This window comes from Salmo salar, chromosome 27, assembly GCF_965601325.2.
Source record: "Salmo salar chromosome 27, fSalSal1, whole genome shotgun sequence".
NCBI classification, from domain to species: domain Eukaryota; kingdom Metazoa; phylum Chordata; class Actinopteri; order Salmoniformes; family Salmonidae; genus Salmo; species Salmo salar.
This window is the reverse complement of record NC_138317.1, coordinates 31,255,288-31,281,420: the sequence shown is the minus strand read 5'-3', so window position 1 is coordinate 31,281,420 and position 26,133 is coordinate 31,255,288. Positions and strand designations below refer to the sequence as shown.

At 41.8% G+C, this 26,133-nt stretch overlaps 1 protein-coding gene across 2 annotated transcripts in view; it reads left to right on the top strand.

Annotated features, from left to right (window-relative positions):
- Window positions 1–1,710: 1,710 nt before the first annotated feature.
- LOC106588853 (protein PALS2-like) overlaps window positions 1,711–26,133 on the top strand; it is a 57,918-nt gene continuing 33,495 nt past the window's right edge. For both annotated transcript variants that reach the window (XM_082970204.1, XM_082970203.1), the window contains exon 1: window positions 1,711–2,264. In XM_082970204.1, coding sequence (XP_082826330.1) covers window positions 2,255–2,264 — 10 coding nt within the window. In that variant the 5' untranslated portion in view covers window positions 1,711–2,254. The remainder of the gene's footprint in view (window positions 2,265–26,133) is intronic.

Sequence of the window (26,133 nt, the reverse complement as noted above, 5' to 3'; positions counted from 1 at the left end):
GGAGGGTGCTAAGCGGAAAAGGAAAAAGGGTGTGGTTAAAGGCACAATGGAAATTTTGCCTGTTGCTGTGGGAGATGCCATGACCAGAGAGGAAGAGCAGGTGGTCAGGGTGGGAGATAGAGATGAGGAGGAAAGTGAGTCTGAGGAAGAGGATGAGGAGATATTTTTTTCAGACTCCTCTTCAATAGGCCCGGAGCTGACAGCCAGTCAAGCAGAGGGTCTAAGTACACATTGAGAGAACTGACAAGGTTCCTGAATGAGACCAAGGGAAAAAAAGTTAATCTTGAGGCTTTTTTCCCTGATTCAAGAAAGTTTGTACGATCAGTACAACATGCTGTGAAAAATGAGGGGCATGGTGTCCTCTCACCCAGGAAACGGTTTAGGTTGAGGAAGTGGGTCACAACAGTGCGTAAGGGTTTACCTTCAGACACTGTTTAGATGTATACTTTCTTTCTGACACTGGGACTTTTGAGCTTTGCTATTGGTCTTTTTTCTCTGCTGGCTTTTCTCCCACTTCTTATGGAGACTCTACGGGTAGGCTCGCTCAATATAAATGGCGCCAGAGATGCGGGAAAGATGAGTGTGTTGGGTGAATATGTAAAACAAAAAAAAGTACAGGTGTTGTTTCTGCAGGAGACACATAGTGATGTGTTGAATGAAGTCGATTGGGGGCTCTGGTGGAAAGGGGCAAGTGTGTTGAGCCATGGGACAAATCTTAGTGCAGGAGTGGCAGTCCTTTTTGCACCGGGTCTGTCTGTAAAAATGTGCTCCTCAAAGGAGGTGTGTAGGGGTAGGCTCCTTGTTGTTAAAGCAGAAATTAACAACATGGGTTTTGTCTTTATAAATGTGTATGCGCCTAACACAGGGAGAGAAAGAGGGGTTCTATTTGGGAGTCTTAGACAGGAACTCTCACAGGTAGCGCCTGAGGAGACACTGGTGGTCGGAGGGGACTGGAACTGCACAATGGATTTTACAAAAGACAGAAATGGGGAAGAGCCTCATTCAGTGTCAGTGGGAGTGTTAAGGGACATTATTAATCAGTTCGACTTAGTGGATGTTTGGAGAACTAAACATCCGAACACAAGACAGTACACATGGGTGAAGGTTTTTGGGGCTAGGGTGAGTGCAGCCCGACTTGATCGGTTTTATATGTCTAGGAATCGGAGCAATAGGCTGTTGGGCGCTACCATTCTCCCGGTGGGGTTTTCCGATCATCACATAACCATGGCTCGGCTGTCTATTTCACCAGGGCCCCGGCAGGCATCCTATTGGAAATTCAATGTAAAGCTCTTACAAGATGCCACTTTTTGCGCAGGTTTCCAGACCTTCTGGGAAAGGTGGAGGCAGCAAATAGAGGAGTATGAGTCTCTGAGCCAATGGTGGGATGTGGGGAAAATCCAAATTCGGCTTTTCTGTCAACAATACACAGCTCTCTCATCCTCAGAGGCTAGGAGAGTATTGGGGGAACTCCTCTTGTTTATCCCTACAGGTGTCGATATAGGCGATATGGTTTGTGTGGGGTGTGTTTTAAATGCATGTTTATTTTAATGCACTTTCCATGTGTATAAGTGTGTGTGTGTGTGTGTGCGTGTGTGTGTGCGTGTGTGTGTGTGTGTGTGTGTGTGTGTGTGTGTGTGTGTGTGTGTGTGTGTGTGTGTGTGTGTGTGTGTGTGTGTGTGTGTGTGTGTGTGTGTGTGTGTGTGTGTGTTTGAAACAGAGTGAGAGAGAAGTATGTCTGTTTGTATATAAACAAACGTTTGTGTGGGTGTAATGTACTGAATGTGCCAGGAGTGTTAAGCCGATCTGACTGTAGCCTTGTGTTGCCCCTGGCTACTACCACTATCAGACTGTAGCCTTGTGTTGCCCCTGGCTACTACCACTATCAGACTGTAGCCTTGTGTTGCCCCTGGCTACTACCACTATATGACTGTAGCCTTGTGTTGCCCCTGGCTACTACCACTATATGACTGTAGCCTTGTGTTGCCCCAGGCTACTACCACTATATGACTGTAGCCTTGTGTTGCCCCTGGCTACTACCACTATCTGACTGTAGCCTTGTGTTGCCCCTGGCTACTACCACTATCTGACTGTAGCCTTGTGTTGCCCCTGCCTATTACCACTATCTGACTGTAGCCTTGTGTTGCCCCTGGCTACTACCACTATCTGACTGTAGCCTTGTGTTGCCCCTGCCTATTACCACTATCTGACTGTAGCCTTGTCTTTACAGTTCCACACTGACAACCCAGTCACAGCCATGATCACAGGTAGAGGAAGACATCCCCTGTATCTACAGCCATTAAACACCCGTATAACGCTAATATAATGCTGTTTTAACATTGGTGTAATGCTATTGTGAGAACGCTGGCTAATGTTACATTATCACTGTTCCATATCGATTAACCTGTCATAAACACATAAACATCCAAACGCTGGAGCCTTCAGTTTAATGCCCCCCTTTTTCTGATCAACTGCTTTTCATGACACTATTATTCATCCCATGATGCTTTGCTCACCTGATCTTCTTCAGGGCGCTATCTTTACAGTCTATGTGCTTTGATTTGTTTATTTTTTTTAATGTGGGGGTGAAAGGATATAGTTACGTCATACACCATGACATTTTTTTAAGTGGAATTAAATTGAGTGCATATACAGTTGAAGTCGGAAATTTACATACACCTTAGCCAACTACATTTCATCTCAGTTTTTCAACATTCCTGACATTTAATCCTAGTAAAAATTCCGTCTTAGGTCAGTTAGGATCACCACTTTATTTTAAGAATGTGAAATGTCAGAATAATAGTAGAGAGAATGATTTATTTCAGCTTTTATTTCTTTCATCACATTCCCAGTGGGTCAGAAGTTTACACTAGAGGTCGACCGATTAATTAGGGCCAATTTCAAGTTTTCATAACAATCAGTAATCTTCATTTTTGGACAACGATTATGGCCGATTACATTGCACTCCACGAGGAGACTGCGTGGCAGGCTGATTACCTGTTATGCGAGTGCAGCAAGGAGCCAAGGTAAGTTGCTAGCTAGCATTAAACTTATCTCATAAAAAACAATCAATCTTAACATAATCACTAGTTAACTACACATGGTTGATTATATTACTAGTTTATCTGGCTTGTCCTGCGTTGCATATAATCGATGCGGTGCCTGTTAATCTATCATCGAATCACAGCCTACTTCGCCAAACTAATGATGATTTAACAAGCGTATTCGCGAAAAAAAGCGCTGTCGTTGCACCAATGTGTACCTAACCATAAACATCAATGCCTTTCTTAAAATCAATACACAAGTACATATTTTTAAACCTGCATATTTAGTTAATATTGCCTGCTAACATGAATTCCTTTTAACTAGGGAAATTGTGTCACTTCTCTTGCGTTCTGTCCAAGCAGAGTCAGGGTATATGCAGCAGTTTGGGCCGCCTGGCTCGTTGAGAACTGTGTGAAGACCATTTCTTCCTAACAAAGACTAATTAATTTGCCAGAATTGTACATAATTATGACATAACATTGAAGGATGTGCAATGTAACAGAAATATTTAGACTTAGAGATGCCACCCGATAGATAAAATACGGAACGGTTCCGTATTTCACTGAAAGAATAAACGTTTTTTTTTCGAAATGATAGTTTCCGGATTTGACCATATTAATGACCTAAGGCTCGTATTTCTGTGTGTTATTATATTATAATTAAGTCTATGATTTGATATTTATTAGAGCAGTCTGACTGAGTGGTGGTAGGCAGCAGCAGGCTCGTAAGCATTCATTCAAACAGCACTTTCCTGCATTTGCCAGCAGCTCTTCGCTGTGCTTCAAGCATTGCGCTGTTAATAAATACAAGCCTATCAACTCCCGAGATTAGGCTGACAATACTATAGTGCCTATAAGAACATCCAATAGTCAAAGGTATATGAAATACAAATGGTATAGAGAGAAATAATCCTATAATTCCTATAATAACTACAACCTAAAAATTCTTACCTGGGAATATTGAAGATTCATGTTAAAAGGAACCACCAGCTTTAATATTTTCTCATGTTCTGAGCAAGGAACTTAGACGTTAGGTTTTTTACATGGCAAATATTGCACTTTTACTTTCTTCTCCAACACGTTGTTTTTGCATTATTTAAACCAAATTGAACATGTTTCATTATTTATTTGAGACTAAATTGATTTTATTGATGTATTATATTAAGTAAAAAAAAAGTGTTCATTCATTATTGTTGTAATTGTCATTATTACAAATATATATCTAAAAATCGGCCGATTAATCGGCATCAAGTTTTTTTTTGGGGCCCTCCAATAATCGGTATCGTAATCGGCGTTGAAAAATCATAATCGGTCGACCTCTAGTTTACATACACTCAATTAGTATTTGGTAGCATTGCCTTTAAATTGTTCAACTTGGGTCAAACGTTTCGGGTAGCCTTCCATACGCTTCCCACAATAAATTGGGTGAATTTTGGCCCATTCCACCTGACAGAGCTGGTGTAACTGAGTCAGGTTTGTAGGCCTCCTTGCTTGCACATGCTTTTTCAGTTCTGCCCAAACATTTTCTATAGGATTGAGGTCAGGGCTTTGTGATGGCCACTCCAATACCTTGACTTTGTTGTCCTTTAGCCATTTTGCCACAACTTTGGAAGTATGCATGGGGTCATTGTCCATTTGGAAGACCCATTTGCGACCAAGCTTTAACTTCCTGACTGATGTCTTCAGATGTTGCTTCAATATATCCACATAATTTTCCTCCTCATGCTGCCATCTATTTTGTGAAGTGCACCAGTCCCTCCTGCAGCCAAGCACCCCCACAACATGACGCTGCCACCCCCGTGCTTCACGGTTGGAATGGGGTTCTTCGGCTTGCAAGCATCCCCCCTTTTCCTCCAATCATAATGGTGGTCATTATGGCCAAACAGTTCTATTTAGTTTCATCAGACCAGAGGACATTTCTCCAAAAAGTACGATCTTTGTCCCCATGTGCAGTTGCAAACCGTAGTCTGGCTTTTTTATGGCGGTTTTGGAGCAGTGGCTTCTTCCTTGCTGAGCAGCCTTTCAGGTTATGTCGATATAGGACTAATTTTACTGTGGATATAGATACTTTTGTACCTGTTTCCTCCAGCATCTTCACAAGGGCCTTTGCTGTTGTTCTGGGATTGATTTGCACTTTTCGCACCAAAGTACGTTCATCTCTAGGAGACAGAACGTGTCTCCTTCCTGAACGGTATGACGGCTGCGTGGTCCCATGGTGTTTATACTTGCGTACTATTGTTTGTACAGATGAACGTGGTACCTTCAGGCGTTTGGAAATTGCTCCCAAGGATGAACCAGACTTGTGGAGGTCTACAATTTTATTTTCTGATGTCTTTTGATTTTCCTATGATGTCAAGCAAAGAGGCACTGAGTTTGAAGGTAGGCCTTGAAATACATCCACAGGTACACCTCCAATTGACTAAAATGATGTCAATTAGCCTATCAGAAACTTGACATCATTTTCTGGAATTTTCCAAGTTGTTTAAAGGCACAGTCAACTTAGTGTATGTAAACTTCTGACCCACTGGAATTGTGATACAGTGAATTATAAGTGAAATAATCTGTCTGTTAACAATTGTTGGAAAAATTACTGTCATGCACAAAGTAGATGTCCTAACCGACTTTCCAAAACTATAGTTTGTTAACCTGTCAAGGAATAGGGGGCAGTATTTTTGATTTCGGATGAAAAGCGTGCCCAGAGTAAACTGCCTAATACTCGGCCTCAGAGTCAAATATTTGCATATTATAAGTAGATTTGGATAGGAAACACTCTGAAGTTTCTAAAACTGTTTGAATGATGTCAGTGAGTATAACAGAACTCATATGGCAGGCAAAAACCTGAGAAGAATCCAACCAGGAAGTGGGAGATCAGAGAATTGTAGTTCTTCTTTTGAATCCCTATCAAAACTACAGTGTCTGTGGGGTCACGTTGCACTTCCTAAGGCTTCCATTGGCTGTCAACAGCCTTCAGAAAGGTTTTTCATCCTTCTCCTGTTACTGGGCAGAAAATAGTAGATCAGTCAATGAGTGGACTGCCTGGGACCAGTGAGTTGTTTACTGCGCAGGCACGTTTGGCGCGCAGTAATACGCTATTGTCCGGTTGGAATATTATCGCATTTTTACATAAAAAATACCCTAAAGATTGATTATAAACAACGTTTGACATGTTTCTACGAACGGTAATGGAACTATTTGACTTTTCGCCTCTGGTACTGCGCTCGCGCGTTATGCCTTTGGATAGTGATCTGAACGCACGAACAAAACGGAGGTATTTGGACATAAAGATGGAGTATTTCGAACAAAAATAACATTTCTTGTGGAAGTAGGAGCCCACGGAGTGCATTCTGACGAAGATCAGCAAAGGTAAGAGAATATTTATAATACTAATTCAGAGTTTTGTTGATGCCAGAACTTGGCGGGTAGCTGTATAGCTTGCTTCGATGGCTGAGCTTTGTACTCAGAATATTGAAAAATGTGCTTTCTCCGTAAAGTTATTTTGAAATCTGACAAAGCGGTTGCGTCAAGGAGAAGTGTATGTATAATTCTTTCAATAACTGTTGTAAATTTTATCAACGTTTATGATGAGTATTTTTGTAAATTGATGTGCAGATTCACCGGAAGTTTTGGTGGGAATACATTTTCTGAACATCACACGCCAATGTAAAATGTTGTTTTTGGATATAAATATGAACTTTATCGAGCAAAACATACATGTATTGTATAACATGAAGTCCTATGAGTGCCATCTGATGAAGTTCATCAAAGGTTAGTGAATATTTTAGCTGTACTTTTGGTTTTTATGATGCATGTCCTTGCTTGGAAAATGGCTGTGTGGATTTTCATGTCCTAACATAATCTAATTTTATGCTTTCGCCGTAAAGCCTTTTTGAAATCGGAGAATGTGGTTAGATTAACGAGAGTCTTATCTTTAAAATGGTGTAAAATAGTTGATTGTTTGAGAAAATGAAATTATGAGATTTTTGCTGTTTTGTATTTCGCGCCATGCTATTGCACTGGCTGTTGAATAGTGTGGGACGGTCACGTCCCACCTAGCCCAGAGAAGTTAACAAGAAATTTGTGGAGTGGTTGAAAAACGAGTTTTAATGACTCCAACCTAAGTGTATGTAAACTTCCAACTTCAACTGTATCAGATATAATGTCTTCTAGAGAGATACCGCAGTGATAGAGAATCACACGGAGAACTTTGAGAGAGAGCAATGGAGAGAGAGAGAGAAATAGAGAGGATTCAGAACAGATTCCGTAATCCTGTGTTTTTGCTGTCAGATTAAAGGGAAGAGAGGGGGGGTGGGTCTGACTGGGAACAGGAAGAGAGGGAAGAGAGAGGGGGTGGGTCTGACTGGGTACAGGGAGGGAGGAAATAGAGAGGGGGGTGGGTCTGACTGGGAACAGGGAGGGAGGGAAGAGAGAGGGGGTGGGTCTGACTGAGAACAGGGAGGGAGGGAAGAGAGAGGGGGGTGGGTCTGACTGGGAACAGGGAGGGAGGGAAGAGAGAGGGGGGTGGGTCTGACTGAGAACAGGGAGAGAGGGAAGAGAGAGGGGGGTGGGTCTGACTGAGAACAGGGAGGGAGGGAAGAGAGAGGGGGTGGGTCTGACTGGGAACAGGGAGGGAGGGAAGAGAGAGGGGGGTGGGTCTGACTGGGAACAGGGAGGGAGGGAAGAGAGAGGGGGGTGGGTCTGACTGGGAACAGGGAGGGAGGGAAGAGAGAGGGGGTGGGTCTGACTGGGAACAGGGAGAGAGGGAAGAGAGAGGGGGTGGGTCTGACTGGGAACAGGGAGAGAGGGAAGAGAGAGGGGGGTGGGTCTGACTGGGAACAGGGAGGGAGGGAAGAGAGAGGGGGGTGGGTCTGACTGGGAACAGGGAGAGAGGGAAGAGAGAGGGGGGTGGGTCTGACTGGGAACAGGGAGGGAGGGAAGAGAGAGGGGGGTGGGTCTGACTGAGAACAGGGAGAGAGGGAAGAGAGAGGGGGGTGGGTCTGACTGGGAATAGGGAGAGAGGGAAGAGAGAGGGGGGTGGGTCTGACTGAGAGCAGGGAGGGAGGGAAGAGAGAGGGGGGTGGGTCTGACTGAGAGCAGGGAGGGAGGGAAGAGAGAGGGGGGTGGGTCTGACTGAGAACAGGAAGAGAGGGAAGAGAGAGGGGGTGGGTCTGACTGAGAACAGGGAGGGAGGGAAGAGAGAGGGGGGTGGGTCTGACTGAGAACAGGAAGAGAGGGAAGAGAGAGGGGGGTGGGTCTGACTGAGAACAGGGAGGGAGGGAAGAGAGAGGGGGTGGGTCTGACTGGGAACAGGGAGGGAGGGAAGAGAGAGGGGGGTGGGTCTGACTGGGAACAGGGAGGGAGGGAAGAGAGAGGGGGTGGGTCTGACTGGGAACAGGGAGAGAGGGAAGAGAGAGGGGGTGATCTCCTATCTATCATTTCCTATCTATCATCTCCTGTCTCTCTATAATCTCCTATCTATCATCTCCTGTCTCTCTATAATCTCCTATCTATCATCTCCTGTCTCTCTATAATCTCCTATCTATCATCTCCTGTCTCTCTATAATCTCCTATCTATCAACTCCTGTCTCTCTATAATCTCCTATCAGTTCCTGTCTCTCTATAATCTCCTATCGATCATCTCCTGTCTCTCTATAATCTCCTATCTATCATCTCCTGTCTCTCTATAATCTCCTATCTATCATCTCCTGTCTCTCTATAATCTCCTATCTATCGTCTCCTGTCTCTCTATAATCTCCTATCTATCGTCTCCTGTCTCTCGATCATCTCCTATCTCTCTATCATCTCCTATCTATCATCTCCTACCTATCTATCATCTCATATCATCACCTATCTTTCATCTATCTCTCTCTCATCTCCTATCTCTCTATCATCTATCTCTCTATCATCTCCTATCTCTCTATCATCTCCTGTCTCTCTATCATCTCCTGTCTCTCTTTCATCTCCTGTCTCTCTATCATCTCCTGTCTCTCTATCATCTCATATCTCTCTATCATCTCCTGTCTCTCTATCATCTCATATCTCTCTATCATCTCCTGTCTCTCTATCATCTCATATCTCTCTTTCATCTCCTGTCTCTCTATCATCTCATATCTCTCTTTCATCTCCTGTCTCTCTTTCATCTCATATCTCTCTTTCATCTCCTGTCTCTCTATCATCTCATATCTCTCTATCATCTCCTGTCTCTCTTTCATCTCATATCTCTCTTTCATCTCCTGTCTCTCTATCATCTCATATCTCTCTATCATCTCATATCTCTCTATCATCTCCTGTCTCTCTTTCATCTCCTGTCTCTCTATCATCTCCTGTCTCTCTATCATCTCATATCTCTCTTTCATCTCCTGTCTCTCTTTCATCTCATATCTCTCTATCATCTCCTGTCTCTCTATCATCTCATATCTCTCTATCATCTCATATCTCTCTTTCATCTCCTGTCTCTCTATCATCTCCTGTCTCTCTATCATCTCATATCTCTCTATCATCTCCTGTCTCTCTATCATCTCATATCTCTCTATCATCTCCTGTCTCTCTTTCATCTCATATCTCTCTATCATCTCCTGTCTCTCTATCATCTCATATCTCTCTTTCATCTCCTGTCTCTCTTTCATCTCATATCTCTCTATCATCTCATATCTCTCTATCATCTCCTGTCTCTCTTTCATCTCCTGTCTCTCATCTCCTTTTTCTGTTAAATTGCTTTTAGTTTAATCCCCCTTTATTGTTTCTCTTTGTCTTTCTATCTGTCTTTCTCTGTCCTCTATCTTCTCTGTATCCTTCTCTCTCTTCCTTCTCTCTGTGTTTAGAGACTGTTGCTCATTGTGCAGTAGTTGGAAGTTGAAGGGCAGAGCAGCTACCTTTAGACCAACTGTCCCTCAGTGGAGGGGTGGTGGTGGTAGTCTTTCAGTTAGGTAAGCAGTGCTGTGGTCGAGGAGCGGTCATGGTCCTGGCTATGGAGGACGCCTGTCCCAGCGGGTTGGAGGTAGAGGTGGAGCCCCCTCCGGATGTAGGCGGGACGGGAGAGGCAGGCGGGACAGGAGAGGGGGTGGTTGGGTCCAGGGAGGGGGAGGGGGAGGCTGCTGAGCCCACAGAGGGGACCAACACATCCGGAAGTGAGACTCAGTTGCCAGATAGTTATACTATGGAAAATATTTGTTGCCCGATATTAGTACAACAGAGAGAGCTATTGTTTCCAGCTAGATATGCCTTGCCAGCTATTCATTACCTTCCAGAGGAAAGATACTTTTTGACCAATATTTCAGAACTATTTGTGGGTGACGTAGTGTCCATTGTCCAGTCATTAGCGAAGAGAGACTTGCCTGTTCCAAAGTGCAAAGGCTGTTTTGGATAGGTATTTCATAACAGTTTGTGAGTGAAAGAAGGGATTGCTAGTTAGTATCTCTTTCCACAGGTCAGAGACTGTCAGGTATTTGTTGTGTACGTAGGTGAGGCAACGGGTTGCCAGATTATGAGTGTTTGTTGACTTTTTTTATTTTTTTATTCCTGGACAGAGGAAGCATTTCGGAAAAGAGAAGTGAGTCATTGTACTGTACCACATGGTTTACGGGACATACGGGGAGAGAGAGTGAGAGAGAAATGGAGGAGAGAGAGGAAGCGGCAGGAAGATAAATAAAATACTTTGCTGCTTCAGAATATTAATGAATTACAAAGTAAAATAGGAGATAAAAAACCCTTCCTCTACCCTCTATGCTAGAGAAAGACTAACTATGCTACCTTTTATAATACTGTGTAGTGTAAGTACATTGAAGATGCATTTGCAAGTGGAACAGTACTGGAGTGGTACCGTAGTAATTGTATGTATTCTTATGCAAGTCATATTCAAGGATTATGAAGTATTTATGCCATCCCCCTACCCACGTCAGAGTACCATAGTGGAATGTATCCTTTGATCTGATGCACATATACATGTGCACACACAAACACACACACACACACACACACACACACACACACACACACACACACACACACACACACACACACACACACACACACACACACACACACACACACACACACACACACACACACACACACTGAGGTTCAGTGAACTCTGTGAACAAGCTCCTCTGGGGTACAAAACATATTGGCTTGACCCAGAGGGCGAAGGTCAACCCAGAGATTAAGTTACCAGACATCTGCCACAGTTCTCTCTTTCATAGTCAGTACTGCTTACAGTTGAAGTCGGAAGTTTACATACACCTTAGCCAAATACATTTAAACTCAGTTTTTCACAATTCCTGATATTTAATCCTAGTAAAAATTCCCTGTTTTAGGTTAGTTAGGATCACCACTTTATTTGAAGAATGTGAAATGTCAGAATAATAGTAGAGAGAATGATTTATTTAAGCTTTTATTTATTTCATCACATTCCCAGTGGGTCAGAAGTTTACATACACTCAATTAGCATTTGGTAGCATTGCCTTTAAATTGTTTATCTTGGGTCAAACGTTTTGGGTAGCCTTCCACAAGCTTCCCACAATAAATTGGGTGAATTTTGGCCCATTCCGGGGCGGAGCTAGCATGTTGGAGTGAACGGCTGTGTGTGAGAGAGGCTCCTGCAACTTTTTTGCGAAACAATCTAACTTAACTTCACTAGGGTAGGGGGCAGTATTTTCACGGCCGGATGAAAAACGTACCCAAATTAAACGGCTGACTACTCGGGCCCAGGAACTGGAATATGCATATTATTTGTAGATTTGGATAGAAAACACTCTGAAGTTTCTAAAACTGTTTGAATGATGTATGTGAGTATAACAGAACTCATATGGCAGGCAAAATCCTGAGAAAAATCTAAGCAGGAAGTGAGAATTCTGATGCTTGTAGTCCTTTCAAGTCATTGCCAATCGAACACACGGTGAGTTAGGGTTCATTTTGCACTTCCTAAGGCTTCCACTAGATGTCAACAGTCTTTAGAAAGTTGTTTGAAGTGTCAACGATGAACAGAGACCGAATGAGAAGCCTGGGAAGTTTGTCACCCAGAGAATGACATCACTTCTTGGCGCGCGTTCATGAGGATGGATCCTCCCGTTCCAAAAACTTTTTCAAGACACAGGAACCGTCCGGTTGAAATATTACTGAATCTTCACGTTCTGAAGGCCCTAAAGATAGATGTTTTACAACATTTGACATGTTTGAATGAACGTAAATACAACTTTTTTTAACTTTTCGTCGCGACATCGTCCGCGCGCTTTCTACATTTGAAGTAGCTTACTGAACGCGAGAACAACAAAGAGTTATTTGGACATAAATTATGGACTTTATCGAACAAAACAACATTTGTTGTGGACCTGGGATGCCCGGAAGTGCCTTCTGATGAAGATCAAAGGTAAGGGAATATTTCTAATGCAAATTATGATTTTAGATGACTCCAAGATGGCGGCTATCTGTATAGCCTAGTGTATTTTTCTGAGCTCAGTACTCAGATTATTGCAAAGAGTGCTTTCCTCGTGAAGCTTTTTTGAAATCTTTCATAGCGTTTGCATAAAGGAGATGTTCATCTATAATTCTTTGAATGACAGTTTCATTTTGTATCAACGTTTATGACAAGTATTTTTGTAAATTGTGGAGCTGATTCACCATCAGTATTTGAGGGAAAATATTTTCTGAACGTCACGCGCCGATGTAAAATGCTGTTTTTAGATATAAATATGAACTTTATCGAACAAAAAAATGCATGTATTGTATAACATAATGTCCTAGGAGTGTCATCTGATGAAGATCGTCAAAGGTTAGTGCTTCATTTAGCTGTGTTTTGGGTATTTGTGATGCATGCTAGTTGCTTAGAAAATGGCTGTGTGGTTATTGTGTCGACGTACTCTCCTAACATAATCTAATGTTTTGCTTTCGCTGTAAAGCCTTTTGGAAATCGGACAACGTGGTTCGATTCAGGAGAAGTGTATCTATAAAATGGTGTAAAATAGTCCTATGTTTGAGAACTTTGAATTATGACATTTTGTGGTTTTAAAATTTGGCGCTTTGATTTCTCACTGGCTGTTGAATAGGGTGGGACGATTTCGTCCCACATACCCGAGAGAGGTTTTAACCTACTTTATGGCACTTTTTACAACAAACGTCTCTTTCTAATACAATATTGTAACTTTCTATGTGAAAATGCCGAGTAATAAGCGACCAAAGTACAATAAATCCACATCGGAGGCCTACTCCCCGCCAAACAACGAGACAGACATGGCGGAGGGCACAGGTAACAACGTGACACTTACAGAACTTACCCGGGCTTTGGGAGAACTACGTGTTGCTATAGCTGAGGATCTTAACCTCTTGGGGCTATGTGGGACGCTAGCGTGCCACCCGTGGTGCACCCTATCAACAGCAGGTGCATTTCAAGAGCGGCAAATTTGAAACCAAATAAATGTAAAAATTCAAATTTTTCAAACATACAACTATTTTACACCCTTTGAAAGATAAACATCTCCTTAATCTAACCTCCTTAATCTCCTTAATCTAACCGATTTCAAAAAGGTTTTACGGCGAAAGCATAAAGTTAGATTATGTTAGGAGAGTACATTGACAATAGTTGTGTGTAATGTTTTGTCAATTCAAAGACAGGCGTCACCAAAACCATAAAACCAGCTAAAATGATGCACTAACCTTTGACAATCTCCATCAGATGACACTCCTAGGACATTATGTTAGACAATGCATGCATTTTTAGTTCTATCAAGTTCATATTTATATCCAAAAACAGCGTTTTACTATGGCGTTGATGTTCAGGAAATCGTTTCCCTTCAATAACCGGCAGTCAAGTCAGCACCACAAATTAAATAATTAAAATTAGAAAACATTGGTAAAATATTATATTGTCATTTAAAGAATTATAGATTTACATCTCTTGAACGCAATCGACTTGCCAGATTTAAAAATAACCTTACTGGGAAATCACACTTTGCAATAATCTGAGCACTGCGCCCAGAAAAATACGCTTTGCGATACAGACTGACCGCCATGTTGGAGAGATCTAAAATCGAAAATACTATGTAAATAATCCATTACCTTTGATTCTCTTCATCAGATGTCACTTCCAGGAATCCCAGGTCCATAACGAATGTAGTTTTGTCCAAAAAAGCTCATCATTTATGTCCAAAAAGCTCCGTGTTGTTAGCACATGATCTAAGCCCGCCGGACTTCACTTCATGAACGAGGGGAAAAAATATATTTACGTTCGTTCAAACATGTCAAACGTTGTATAGCATAAATCATTAGTGCCTTTTTTAACCAGAACATGAATAATATTCAAGGTGGACGAATGCATTCTCTTTTAAAACGTATTGGAACGAGGGTACCCAACATGACCTCGCGCGCCAGAGTCTAATCGGCCATCACCGTTCCAAGGCTCTTGTTCGGTCAGATCTCACAGTAGAAGACTCAAAACACTTTGTAAAGGCTGGTGACATCTAGTGGAAGCAATAGGAAGTGCCAAAACATTAATCAGCCCCTGTGTGTTTCAATGGCATAGGCTTAAAGGTAATTCAACACATCAGGTATCCACTTCCTGTCAGAATCTGTCTCAGGGTTTTGCCTGCCAAATGAGTTCTGTTATACTCACAGACACCATTCAAACAGTTTTAGAAACTTTAGGGTGTTTTCTATCCATATATAATAAGTATATGCATATTCTAGTTACTGGGTAGGATTAGTAACCAGATTAAATCGGGTATGTTTTTTTTATCCAGCCGTGAAAATACTGCCCCCTAGCCCCAACAGGTTTTAAGGCTACTATTGCTGAACTGGACACCAAAATCGAGAGCACCATTCGAACGGTCGCCTCACAGGGCCAGAGTATTGTGGACCTTGAGAAAGCCTCTGAATTAAACGCGGGTAGGATCGACGAGTTAGAGAAGCTATGCACGTCCTTGCAGGATAGTATGCAGAGGCTTTCTGTGAAAGTGGTCGACTTAGAGGGCCGATCCAGACGTCATAACCTTTGCGTTGTTGGTCTGGCAGAGGGGGTGGAGGCTGGCTCTCGCCCCACCGACTTCTTCGCCAAGCTATTGAAGGATGCAATGGGATCGGATGTTTTGGCTTCGGATCCCCAGCTGGACCGTGCACATCGCGCTCTTGTCCCAGTGCCTGGTCCGGGCCAATGTCCTCGCCCAGTAATCATCTGTTGTCACAGTTTCAAGACCAAGAATCTTATCCTGCGCGAGGCTCGAATGAGGGGCAACCTGTTACATAAAGGACACCTCTTCCGTGTCTATGAGGATTATGCGCCCGATGTGGCAAAGCATCGCGCCGGCTACAGAGATGTCATGACCAAACTCTACAAACTCCATCTTCGCCCAGCCTTGCTCTTCCCTGCAAGACTCAGAATTACCCCTCCTTCCGGTGAGAAGATTTGGCTCCTCGGTTTTGGACGCAGAGAAGTTTATCCGGGAATACACAGGTTAGAGCGCCTTGTCATTGTGTGTTATGGACTGCTCATGAAACCTTATTAAACTGTCTCAGCAAGGGCTACCGAACATGTAAGACGCTGAACCGACCAATGGAGGGCGGTCAGAGCTCTCATTTAACGTTAATTCTACTTTCCTTCCGGTTGGACGACTGACCTGTTGTTGGAGTTCAGAGCGATGCCTGTTTGAGTGGCCTTCCAGGTTTGATCATTGACACTTTCGGATGGATATACTTATATTCCCCCATTTTTGTTTTGTTTTGTTATTTATTTTTCAATTCTTACATTATTCTTATTACCATACCATTTATTTATTGCTTGCAGGGGACTGGGGGTGATGGTTGGGGCGGGGCAGATGCAGACACCTGGATAGCAAGTTGGTGTTTTGTGCCGTTCTGCTTCTGTCATAGCCGTGGGCCGCTCTTCTAGTTAGATTCCCACCAGCCTTCTGTGGTGCTTGTGTCTATGTGTAGGTGTGTGTACATATAATTATTATTTGTACTTTATTATTATTATTATATATACAGTGGGGGAAAAAAGTATTTGATCCCCTGCTGATTTTGTACGTTTGCCCACTTACAAAGAAATGATCAGTCTATAATTTTAATAGTAGGTTTATTTGAACAGTGAGAGACAGAATAACAACAAAAAATCCAGAAAAACTCATGTCAAAAATGTTATAAATTGATTTGCATTTTAATGAGGGAAATAAGTATTTGACCCCCTCTCAACCAGAAAGATTTCTGGCTCCCAGGTGTCTTTTATAGAGGTAACGAGCTGAGATTAGGAGCATGATATATATATATATATATATATATATATATATATATATATATATATATATATATATATATATATATATATATGTGTGTGTGTGTATATGTATGTCTATATGTGTATGTATGTGTGTATGTATATGTGTATGTATGTGTGTATGTATATATATATATATATATATATATGTATATAGCTGAGGATTCAACCTCCAGACCCTCTCGTTTGGTACGATGTCACCCAATCTCAGGGAGAAGGTGAGTGGACTGTGGTCAGAGATTATAATATCATGATATCTCACATTACAGGTATAGGGGAGTAGTTTAGCATCAACCAATCTCAGGGAGAAGGTGAGTGGACTGTGGTGAGAGATTATAATATCATGATACCTCACATTACGGGCATGGGGGAGCAATTTCGCATCAACCAAAAAGTAGTCAATTCGGGTATAAACATTGTGAACATGAGAGTAAAAGGTGTATTCCCTACCCATAGGGTTAGAGATCCTCCATATATCAAATAAGTTAGAATTTTTTATGTAGGTATTCAAGAATTCACTTGAATAGGAGGTAGGGGTACGCCGGGTAGAGGATCTATCCAAATATTGGTCTAGTACACAGTTAAGGTCCACTCCAATGACCAGGTTAGTATGGGAGATATCTGGAATCAGGGCAAGGACTCATTTGAAAAAAGAGGGGTAATCAATGTTTCGCCCATAGATATTTAGTAGAGTTACAGAAGATCTCTCCTATTACGATCACATAACGACCCTCTTTATCCGCAATAGTGGTTTTATGTAGAAAGGGATTTCCTTTCCGTACCAGAATTCTGTGAACATCTTAAAGACCAAATTACATTTTTCTTTGATACCAACGACAACACAGAGACTTGCCCAGCATTATTGTGGGAAACACTGAAGGCTTATTTGAGAGGCTGTATCATCTCCTTTCAGGCTGCCAGGAGTAGGCAAAACAGAGGAAAATTGGTAGAATTGGAGGGACAAATTCACTTACTGGATAGGGAGAATGCTAGCCATCCATCTATGGAGAAACATACAAAAATGACCTCTTTAAAATTGGAATATAATCAGATTCTCTCAGCTAAAATTGCTAAATCTTTTCTCTATGCCTGTCACGGCTGTCTGAAGGATCGGACCAAAATGCAGCGTGTTTGTAGTTCCACATCTTATTTTATTCGTGAAACGTAATGCAATACATTAAAAACTTGAACTAACAAAAAACAACAAACCGCGACGCAGAGAGAAAACACACCACTCAAAATATAATCACCCACAAACACAGGTGGGACAAACATCAACATAAATATGACCTCCAATTAGAGGTAACGAGGATCAGCTGCCTCCAATTGGAGATCAACCCAAACAACACCAACATAGAAATACAAAACTAGAAACTGAACATAGAAATACAAAAACAGACAAACACCCCCTGTCACGCCTTGACCTACTCTACCATAGAAAATAACAACTTACTATGGTCAGGACGTGACAATGCCAAGCAAAAATATTTTGAGTTTGGTGACAAACCACACAAATTACTCGCCAGACAACTTCGAAAGAATGTGAGTGACCGAATGATTCACAAAGTTAAATCTGCATCTGGGGAATTACTCTCTTCCCCCAAAGACATCAATGACAGATTCCGTCAGTTTTATGAGGCTCTATATACATCTAAAGCGGATCCTAACCCCTTAATTATGCAAAACCTTTTGGAGGACTGTAATCTCCCTGCCCTGAACCAGGAAGATTCTAACTTCCTGAATAAGGAAATATCTCTTGGAGAAATTCGAGAAACAATTAAATCTCTAAAGAGTGGCAAGACCCCGGGCCCAGATGTATACCCTGGTGAATTCTATAAAACATTCAACAACATGCTCTCTCCCTACTTGCACAAAATGTTGGTTCAGGCCAATGAGGATGGATCTCTCCCACCTACTTTGGATGAGGCGTTCATTACAGTTATACATAAGAAGGGTAAAGATCCGGAAGAGGTAGGGTCATATAGACTAATATCTCTCCTTAATACAGACCAAAAGATTTGAGCAAAAACTCTGGCTAACAGGCTTAGCACTTTAATTGGCAAATTGATCCATTCGGACCAGACCGGCTTTATCCCTAACAGAAACTTATTCTTCAATCTCAGGCGCCTCTTCAACATTATGTATGCTCAGAGGTTACCTAACGTGGACCTTGCTGTTATATCTCTTGACGTCGAAAAAGCCTTTGACCAAGTTGAGTGGTCCTATCTATTCAAGGTCCTACAGAAATGTAATATTGAAGATGGGTTCATAAATTGGATCCAGCTTTTATATAGGAACCCCTGTGCGAGAATACTCACTAACCAATCATTGTCGCCCCGATTTAACCTTTATACAGGGACAAGGCAGGGTTGTGCGCTGTCGCGTATGCTGTTTGCTCTAATTATTGAACCTCTCGCTCAGGCGATCAGATCTCATGCAGCAATACACGGCTATAATACTAAAGATACTCTAAATAAGATTTCCCTATACGCAGATGACATTATCCTCTATGTAACAGAACCCCAAGCTAGTATCCCAGCTATTCTTGATGTGATTAATTTGTTTGCTACCTTCTCGGGATACAGAATAAATTGTAAGAAGAGCGAATTAATGCCCATAAGGTTGCAAAACACCTCCTGGCTAGAACATCTTCCAGTTAAGTTATCCTCAGAAAAATTGACCTACCTAGGAATTGTAGTTACCAAACAATACTCCTCACTATTTAAAGAGAATTTCCCCTCTCTGATGCAAAAACTCAAGGCAAACATACGATTTTGGAGAATTCTCCCAATTTCTCTGCTCGGAAGAATTAATGCCATTAAAATGGTCTTCCTCCCACAACTGCTCTACCTATACCAGAACATCCCAATATTCATACCTAAATCCTTTCATAAACAACTGGACTCTATTATCAATCCTTTCATCTGGGATTATAAAACACACAGGATAGGTAAAAAACACCTCTGTAAATACAAGATGGAAGGAGGATTGTCTCTCCCACATGTTATATTTTACTACTGGGCCGCTAACCTCCGCGCTGTTACGTTTTTGCTAGATGACGCACTTCCGTCATCCAGCTGGCTTAGTATGGAGCGTGAGGATTCTCTATTGGCGTGGGATTTTGTCGCCTGTCAATCTGGAGATGTCACTTTATCATAACAATCCTATTATACATAGCACAGTCCGAATCTGGAAGAAATCAAAGTCCACTTTGATCTTTGACCAATATCATTCATGCTCCCTGTTTCGAGGAATCCCTCCTTTGCCCCCTCTAACCTTGATAACACCTTTGAGTGATGGGGAGAGCTAGGGATAAATACCATAGGGGATCTATATATAGAAGGGACCTTTGCCTCCTTTGAGTTGCTGAGGGAAATTTATAATCTTCCTAGAAGTAACTTTTTCAGATACCTACAAATTAGAGACTATGTTAGAAAATACCTTCCGACATTTGGGAATGCTAAACCTTCCATGTTTGACGGATGCATAAAAATATGCCCCACCTCAGACAAACTGATATCTCGTCTATATGACGCTTTTCAATCTGTTAGCATACCTTCTACAGATGCCATTAAGGCAAAATGGGAGGAAGAGCTAGGGACTGACATTTCTGTGGCAGACTGGGAGGACAGCTTGGAGTATATCCACACCTGCTCCATTAACTCCAGACATCGTCTCATACAATTCAAGGTATTACACAGATTACACTATTCCACAACCAAACTGCATAGGATATTTCCTGGTACATCCCCTATGTGTGATAAATGTCAGGCTGAGCAGGGTACACTACTCCACTGCTTTGCCCTATGCTCTAACTTGTATGGGTATTGGTGTGGAATTTTTGGGGTCCTCTCTGAAGTTCTGGAGACTTCAATTGACCCAGACCCGCTTCTGATAATCCTGGGAGTGTCTGATTCACTAAACGGATTAACCAACCCACAAAAACAACTCATCTTTTAGTCTCATTTCGGCAAAAATAATTATCTTGTTGTTTTGGAAAAGGACGGAAGCTCCCTCTACCAAATTATGGCTCAGCGAATTGGCAAACACTGTTCACTTAGAAAGAATTAGATATATTCTGAACAATAAATTATCAACATTTGATCAAATCTGGCAGCCTTTCCTCTCTTACTTGGACCAGTCGGCGCTGTGAATTTGTACATTTTAACGCACTCTCAATTGTAATATTTGAATCTACCTTTGGGCAGCATGTGCTTGCCCCACCACCCAAGGAGTTGGCAGGGGAATAGGGAGGAATAAGATGGGGGTGACATCTACCCTCTTTTTTTCTACCTGTCCTTGTTCTGTATGTCTTGTTTTGTAATATTTGTTTTGTACCTAGAACTCTGGGTCTTGTTGTTTCTGTCTGCTCTTTTATGTTTAGATAAGAATTGTATACTTGTCTTTTATACCTATACACCATTCTTGTGCGTATTCAATACAAAATATTTGAACGAAAATGTTGGCTCATTCCTCCTGACAGAGCTTGTGTAACTGAGTCAGGTTTGTAGGCCTCCTTGCTCGCACACGCTTTTTCAGTTCTGCCCACAGATCTTATATAGGATTGAGGTCAGGGCTTTGTGATGGCCACTCCAATACCTTGACTTTGTTGTCCTTAAGCCATTTTGCCACAACTTTGGAAGTATGCTTGGGGTCATTGTCTATTTGGAAGACCCATTTGCGACCAAGCTTTAACTTCCTGACTGATGTCTTGAGATGTTGCTTCAATATATCCACATCATTTTCCTCCTCATGATGTCATCTATTTTGTGAAGTGCACCAGTCCCTCCTGCAGCCAAGCACCTCCACAACATGATGCTGCCACCCCCGTGCTTCACGGTTGGGATGGTGTTCTTTGGCTTGCAAGCCTCTCCCTTTTTCCTCCAAACATAACAATGGTCATTATGGCCAAACAGTTCTATTTTTGTTTCATCAGACCAGAGGACATGTCTCCAAAAAGTACGATCTTTGTCCCCATGTGCAGTTGCAAACTGTAGTCTGGCTTTTTTTTGCCGGTTTTGGAGCAGTAGCTTCTTCCTTGCTGAGCGGCCTTTCAAGTTATGTCGATATTGGACTCTTTTTACTGTGTATATAGATACTTTTGTACCTGTTTCCTCCAGCATCTTCACAAGGTCCTTTGCTGTTGTTCTGGGATTGATTTGCACTTTTCGCACCAAAGTACGTTCATCACTAGGAGACAGAACGCGTCTCCTTCCTGAGCGGTATGACGGCTGCGTGGTCCCATGGTGTAAACAATTGTTGGAAAAATTACTTGTGTCATGCACAAAGTAGATGTCCTAACCGACTTGCCAAAACTATAGTTTGTTAACAAGAAATTTGTGGAGTGGTTGAAAAACGAGTTTTAGTGACTCCAACTTAAGTGTATGTAAACTTCAGACTTCAACTGTAAGTAGATCCTATAAGTAGATCCAAAGCACACAAACCTTGGTCTAAATGTCTTCGTGACATATGACAGAGAAACGTAGGTTCTTCTTGTTCAGTCACGCTGCCCTGGAGACACACCCCAACACACACCACACACACACACACACACACACACACACACACACACACACACACACACACACATAACAACACATAACAACACAGACTCACACACACACACATAACAACACATAACAACACAGACACACACACACACACACACACCCCAACACACACCCCAACACACACACACACACACACACATCCCAACAGTTATGTGTTCCTTTAGGGCAAACTTGCATGTGTGTGTGGAGTCACACTTTTATGTGGGGAATGTGGGTAGCTACATGTGATAGCTTTTGGTGGCCCAGGATCTGCATGCTGTACGTCTGCCTGTCTGTCTGTCTGTACATCTGTCTGTCTGTATGTCTGTCTGCCTGTCTGTATGTCTGTACATCTGTCTGCCTGCCTGCCTGCCTGCCTGCCTGTCTGTCTGTCTGTCTGTCTGTCTGTCTGTCTGTATGTCTGTCTGACCGTCTGTCTGTCTTTGTGCCTGCGTGTGTGCGTGCTTACGTGTGTGGTCTTTGTATTGGAGTCATGGACAGTATAATTTGTGTGTGTTTGTGTCTATAGGAGAGCTTGAAAGGGGATTATGTCTCTGTGTGTGTGTGTGGGTTAACTGTAATCAAGGGGATGGTTAAATGGTTGTTTTTGTGGGTGTGGGTGTGGGTGGGTGTAATTGATGGTCTGGTTTGGAACTGTGTGTTTTGTTGGTAGACTATGAGTTCGACTATGAGGTAGACTATGAGTTAGACTATGAGGTAGACTATGAGGTAGACTATGAGGTAGACTATGAGTTAGACTATGAGTTAGACTATGAGGTAGACTATGAGGTAGACTATGAGTTAGACAATGAGTTAGACAATGAGTTACACTATGAGTTACGCTATGAGTTACGCTATGAGTTAGACTATGAGTTACGCTATGAGTTACGCTATGAGTTACGCTATGAGTTAGACTATGAGGTAGACTATGAGTTAGACTATGATTTAGACTATGAGTTAGACTATGATTTAGACTATGAGTTAGACTATGAGGTACACTATGAGTTACACTATGAGTTAGACTATGATTTAGACTATGAGTTAGACTATGAGGTACACTGAGTTAGACTATGAGTTACACTATGAGGCAGAGTATGAGTTACACTATGAGTTACACTATGAGTTAGACTATGAGTTAGACTATGAGTTACACTATGAGTTAGACTATGAGTTACACTATGAGGTAGAGTATGAGTTAAACTATGAGTTAGAATATGAGTTAGACTATGAGTTAGACTATGAGTTAGACTATGAGTTAGACTATGAGGTAGAGTATGAGTTAGACTATGAGTTAGACTATGAGGTAGAGTATGAGTTAGACTATGAGGTAGAGTATGAGTTAGACTATGAGTTACACTATGAGTTAGACTATGAGTTACACTATGAGTTACACTATGAGGAAGAGTATGACTTAGACTATGAGTTAGACTATGAGTTAGACTATGAGTTAGACTATGAGTTAGACTATGAGGTACACTATGAGTTAGACTATGATTTAGACTATGAGTTAGACTATGAGGTAGAGTATAAGTTAGACTATGAGTTAGACTATGAATTAGACTATGAGTTAGACTATGAGGTAGACTATGAGATAGACTATGAGATAGACTATGAGATAGACTATGAGATAGACTATGAGTTAGACTATGAGTTAGACTATGAGGTAGAGTATGAGTTACACTATGAGGTAGAGTATGAGTTAGACTATGAGGTAGAGTATGAGTTAGACTGTGAGGTAGAGTATAAGTTAGACTATGAGGTAGAGTATGAGGTAGACTATGAGGTAGACTGTGAGGTAGAGTATGAGTTAAACTATGAGTTAGACTATGAGTTAGACTATGAGTTAGACTGAGTTACACTATGAGTTACACTATGAGGTAGACTATGAGTTACACTATGAGGTAGACTATGAGGTAGACTATGAGGTAGACTATGAGGTAGACTATGAGTTAGACTATGAGTTAGACTATGAGTTAGACTATGAGGTAGAGTATGAGTTAGACTATGAGTTAGACTATGAGGTAGAGTATGAGTTAGACTATGAGGTAGAGTATGAGTTAGACTATGAGTTAGACTATGAGGTAGACTGTGAGGTAGAGTATGAGTTAGACTATGAGTTAGACTATGAGTTAGACTATGAGTTACACTATGAGGTAGAGTATGAGTTAGACTATGAGTTAGACTATGAGGTAGACTATGAGGTAGAGTTAGAGAGAGAGTTAGATATGGTCTGCAGTACCTGGCCTCACCCTACTAGAATCTGAAGTCAAATGTCTACTGTTTGCTGATGATCTGGTTCTTCTGTCACCAACCAAGGAGGGCCTACAGCAGCACCTAGATCTTCTGCACAGATTCTGTCAGACCTGGGCCCTGACAGTAAATCTCAGTAAGAACAAAATAATACTGTTCCAAAAAGGTCCAGTCGCCAGGACCACTAATACAAATTCCATCTAGACCCCGTTGCCTTAGAGCACACAAAAAACTATTCATACCTTGGCCTAAACATCAGCACCACAGGTAACTTCCACAAAGCTGTGAACGATCTGAGAGACAAGGCAAGAAGGGCATTCTATGCCATCAAAAGGAACATAAAATTCAACATACCAATTAGGATCTGGCTAAAAATACTTGAATCAGTTATAGAACCCATTGCCCTTTATGGTTGTGAGGTCTGGGTCCGCTCACCAACCAAGAATTCACAAAATGGGACAAACACCAAGTTGAGACTCTGCATGCAGAATTCTGCAAAAATATCCTCCGTGTACAACGTAGAACACCAAATAATGCATGCAGAGCAAAATTAGGCCGATACCCGCTAATTATCAAAATCCAGAAAAGAGCCGTTAAATTCTACAACCACCTAAAAGGAAGCGATCCCCAAACCTTCCATAACAAAGCCATCAACTACAGAGAGATGAACCTGGAGAAGAGTCCCCTAAGCACGCTGGTCCTGGGGCTCTGTTCACAAACACAGCCCCAGGACAGCAACACAATTAGACCCAACCAAATCACGAGAAAACAAAAAGATAATTACTTGACACATTGGAAAGAAGTAACAAATAAACAGAGCAAACTAGAATGCTATTTGGCCCTAAACAGAGAGTACACAGTGGCAGAATACCTCACCACTGTGATTGACCTAAACTTAAGGAAAGCTTTGACTATGTACAGACTCAGTGAACATAGCCTTGCTATTGAGAAAGGCCGCCGTAGGCAGACCTGGCTCTCAAGACAAGACAGGCTATGTGCACACTGCCCACAAAATGAGGTGGAAACTGAGCTGCACTTTCTGACTTCCTGCCCAACGTATGACCATATTAGAGACATATATTTCCCTCAGATTACACAGATCCACAAAGAATTCAAAAACAGACATGATTTTGATAAACTCCCATATCCATTGGGTGAAATACCACAGTGTGCCACCACAGCAGCAAGATGTGTGACCTGTTGCCACAAGAAAAGGGCAACCAGTGAAGAACATACACCATTGTAAATACAACCCATATTTATGTTTATTTATTTTCCCTTTTGTACTTTAATCATTTGCACATCGTTACAACACTGTATATATACATAATATTACATTCGTAATATCTTTATTATTTTGGAACTTCTGTGACTATTTACTGTTCATTTTTATTGTTTATTTCCCTTTTGTATATTATCTACCTCACTTGCTTTGGCAATGTTAACATATGTTTACCATGCCAATAAAGCCGCTTGAATTGAATTGATAGAGTTAGAGGGAGAGAGTTAGAGAGGAAGTTGAGATCCCGTGTGGCTCACTTGGTAGAGCATGGTGTTTGCAACGCCAGGGTTGTGGGTTCGATTCCCATGGGGTCCCAGTACGGGGGGAAAAAATGTATGAAACGAAATTCACTACTGTAAGTCGCTCTGGATAAGAGTGTCTGCTAAATGACTAAAATGTGAGTTAGAGATATAGATGGATATGGAGTTAGAGATATAGAGTATGAGTGTGTTTTTATACACTTCTGTTTAGTGTTTTTACTCGGTATGGGTCTGTGTGCTGTACATGTGTGGATATGATTTGGAGTTGTTTTTATGGGCGTTCTGTTATCATAAAACCATGGTGAAAAGTCTACTCCAAAGATGTTTTCAGTTGTCCCCTTATTAACATTCCATGACTCACACAAGGCCTGTAACATCAATACATGAAGCATGTTTTTGTGGGTGTGGTTTCTAGGCAAAACTGTAGTATTGTCATTTTCTTAGTCAGCTGTTTCTGACCTTGGCACCTCCGCCTGAACACATTATGACCCTTTCT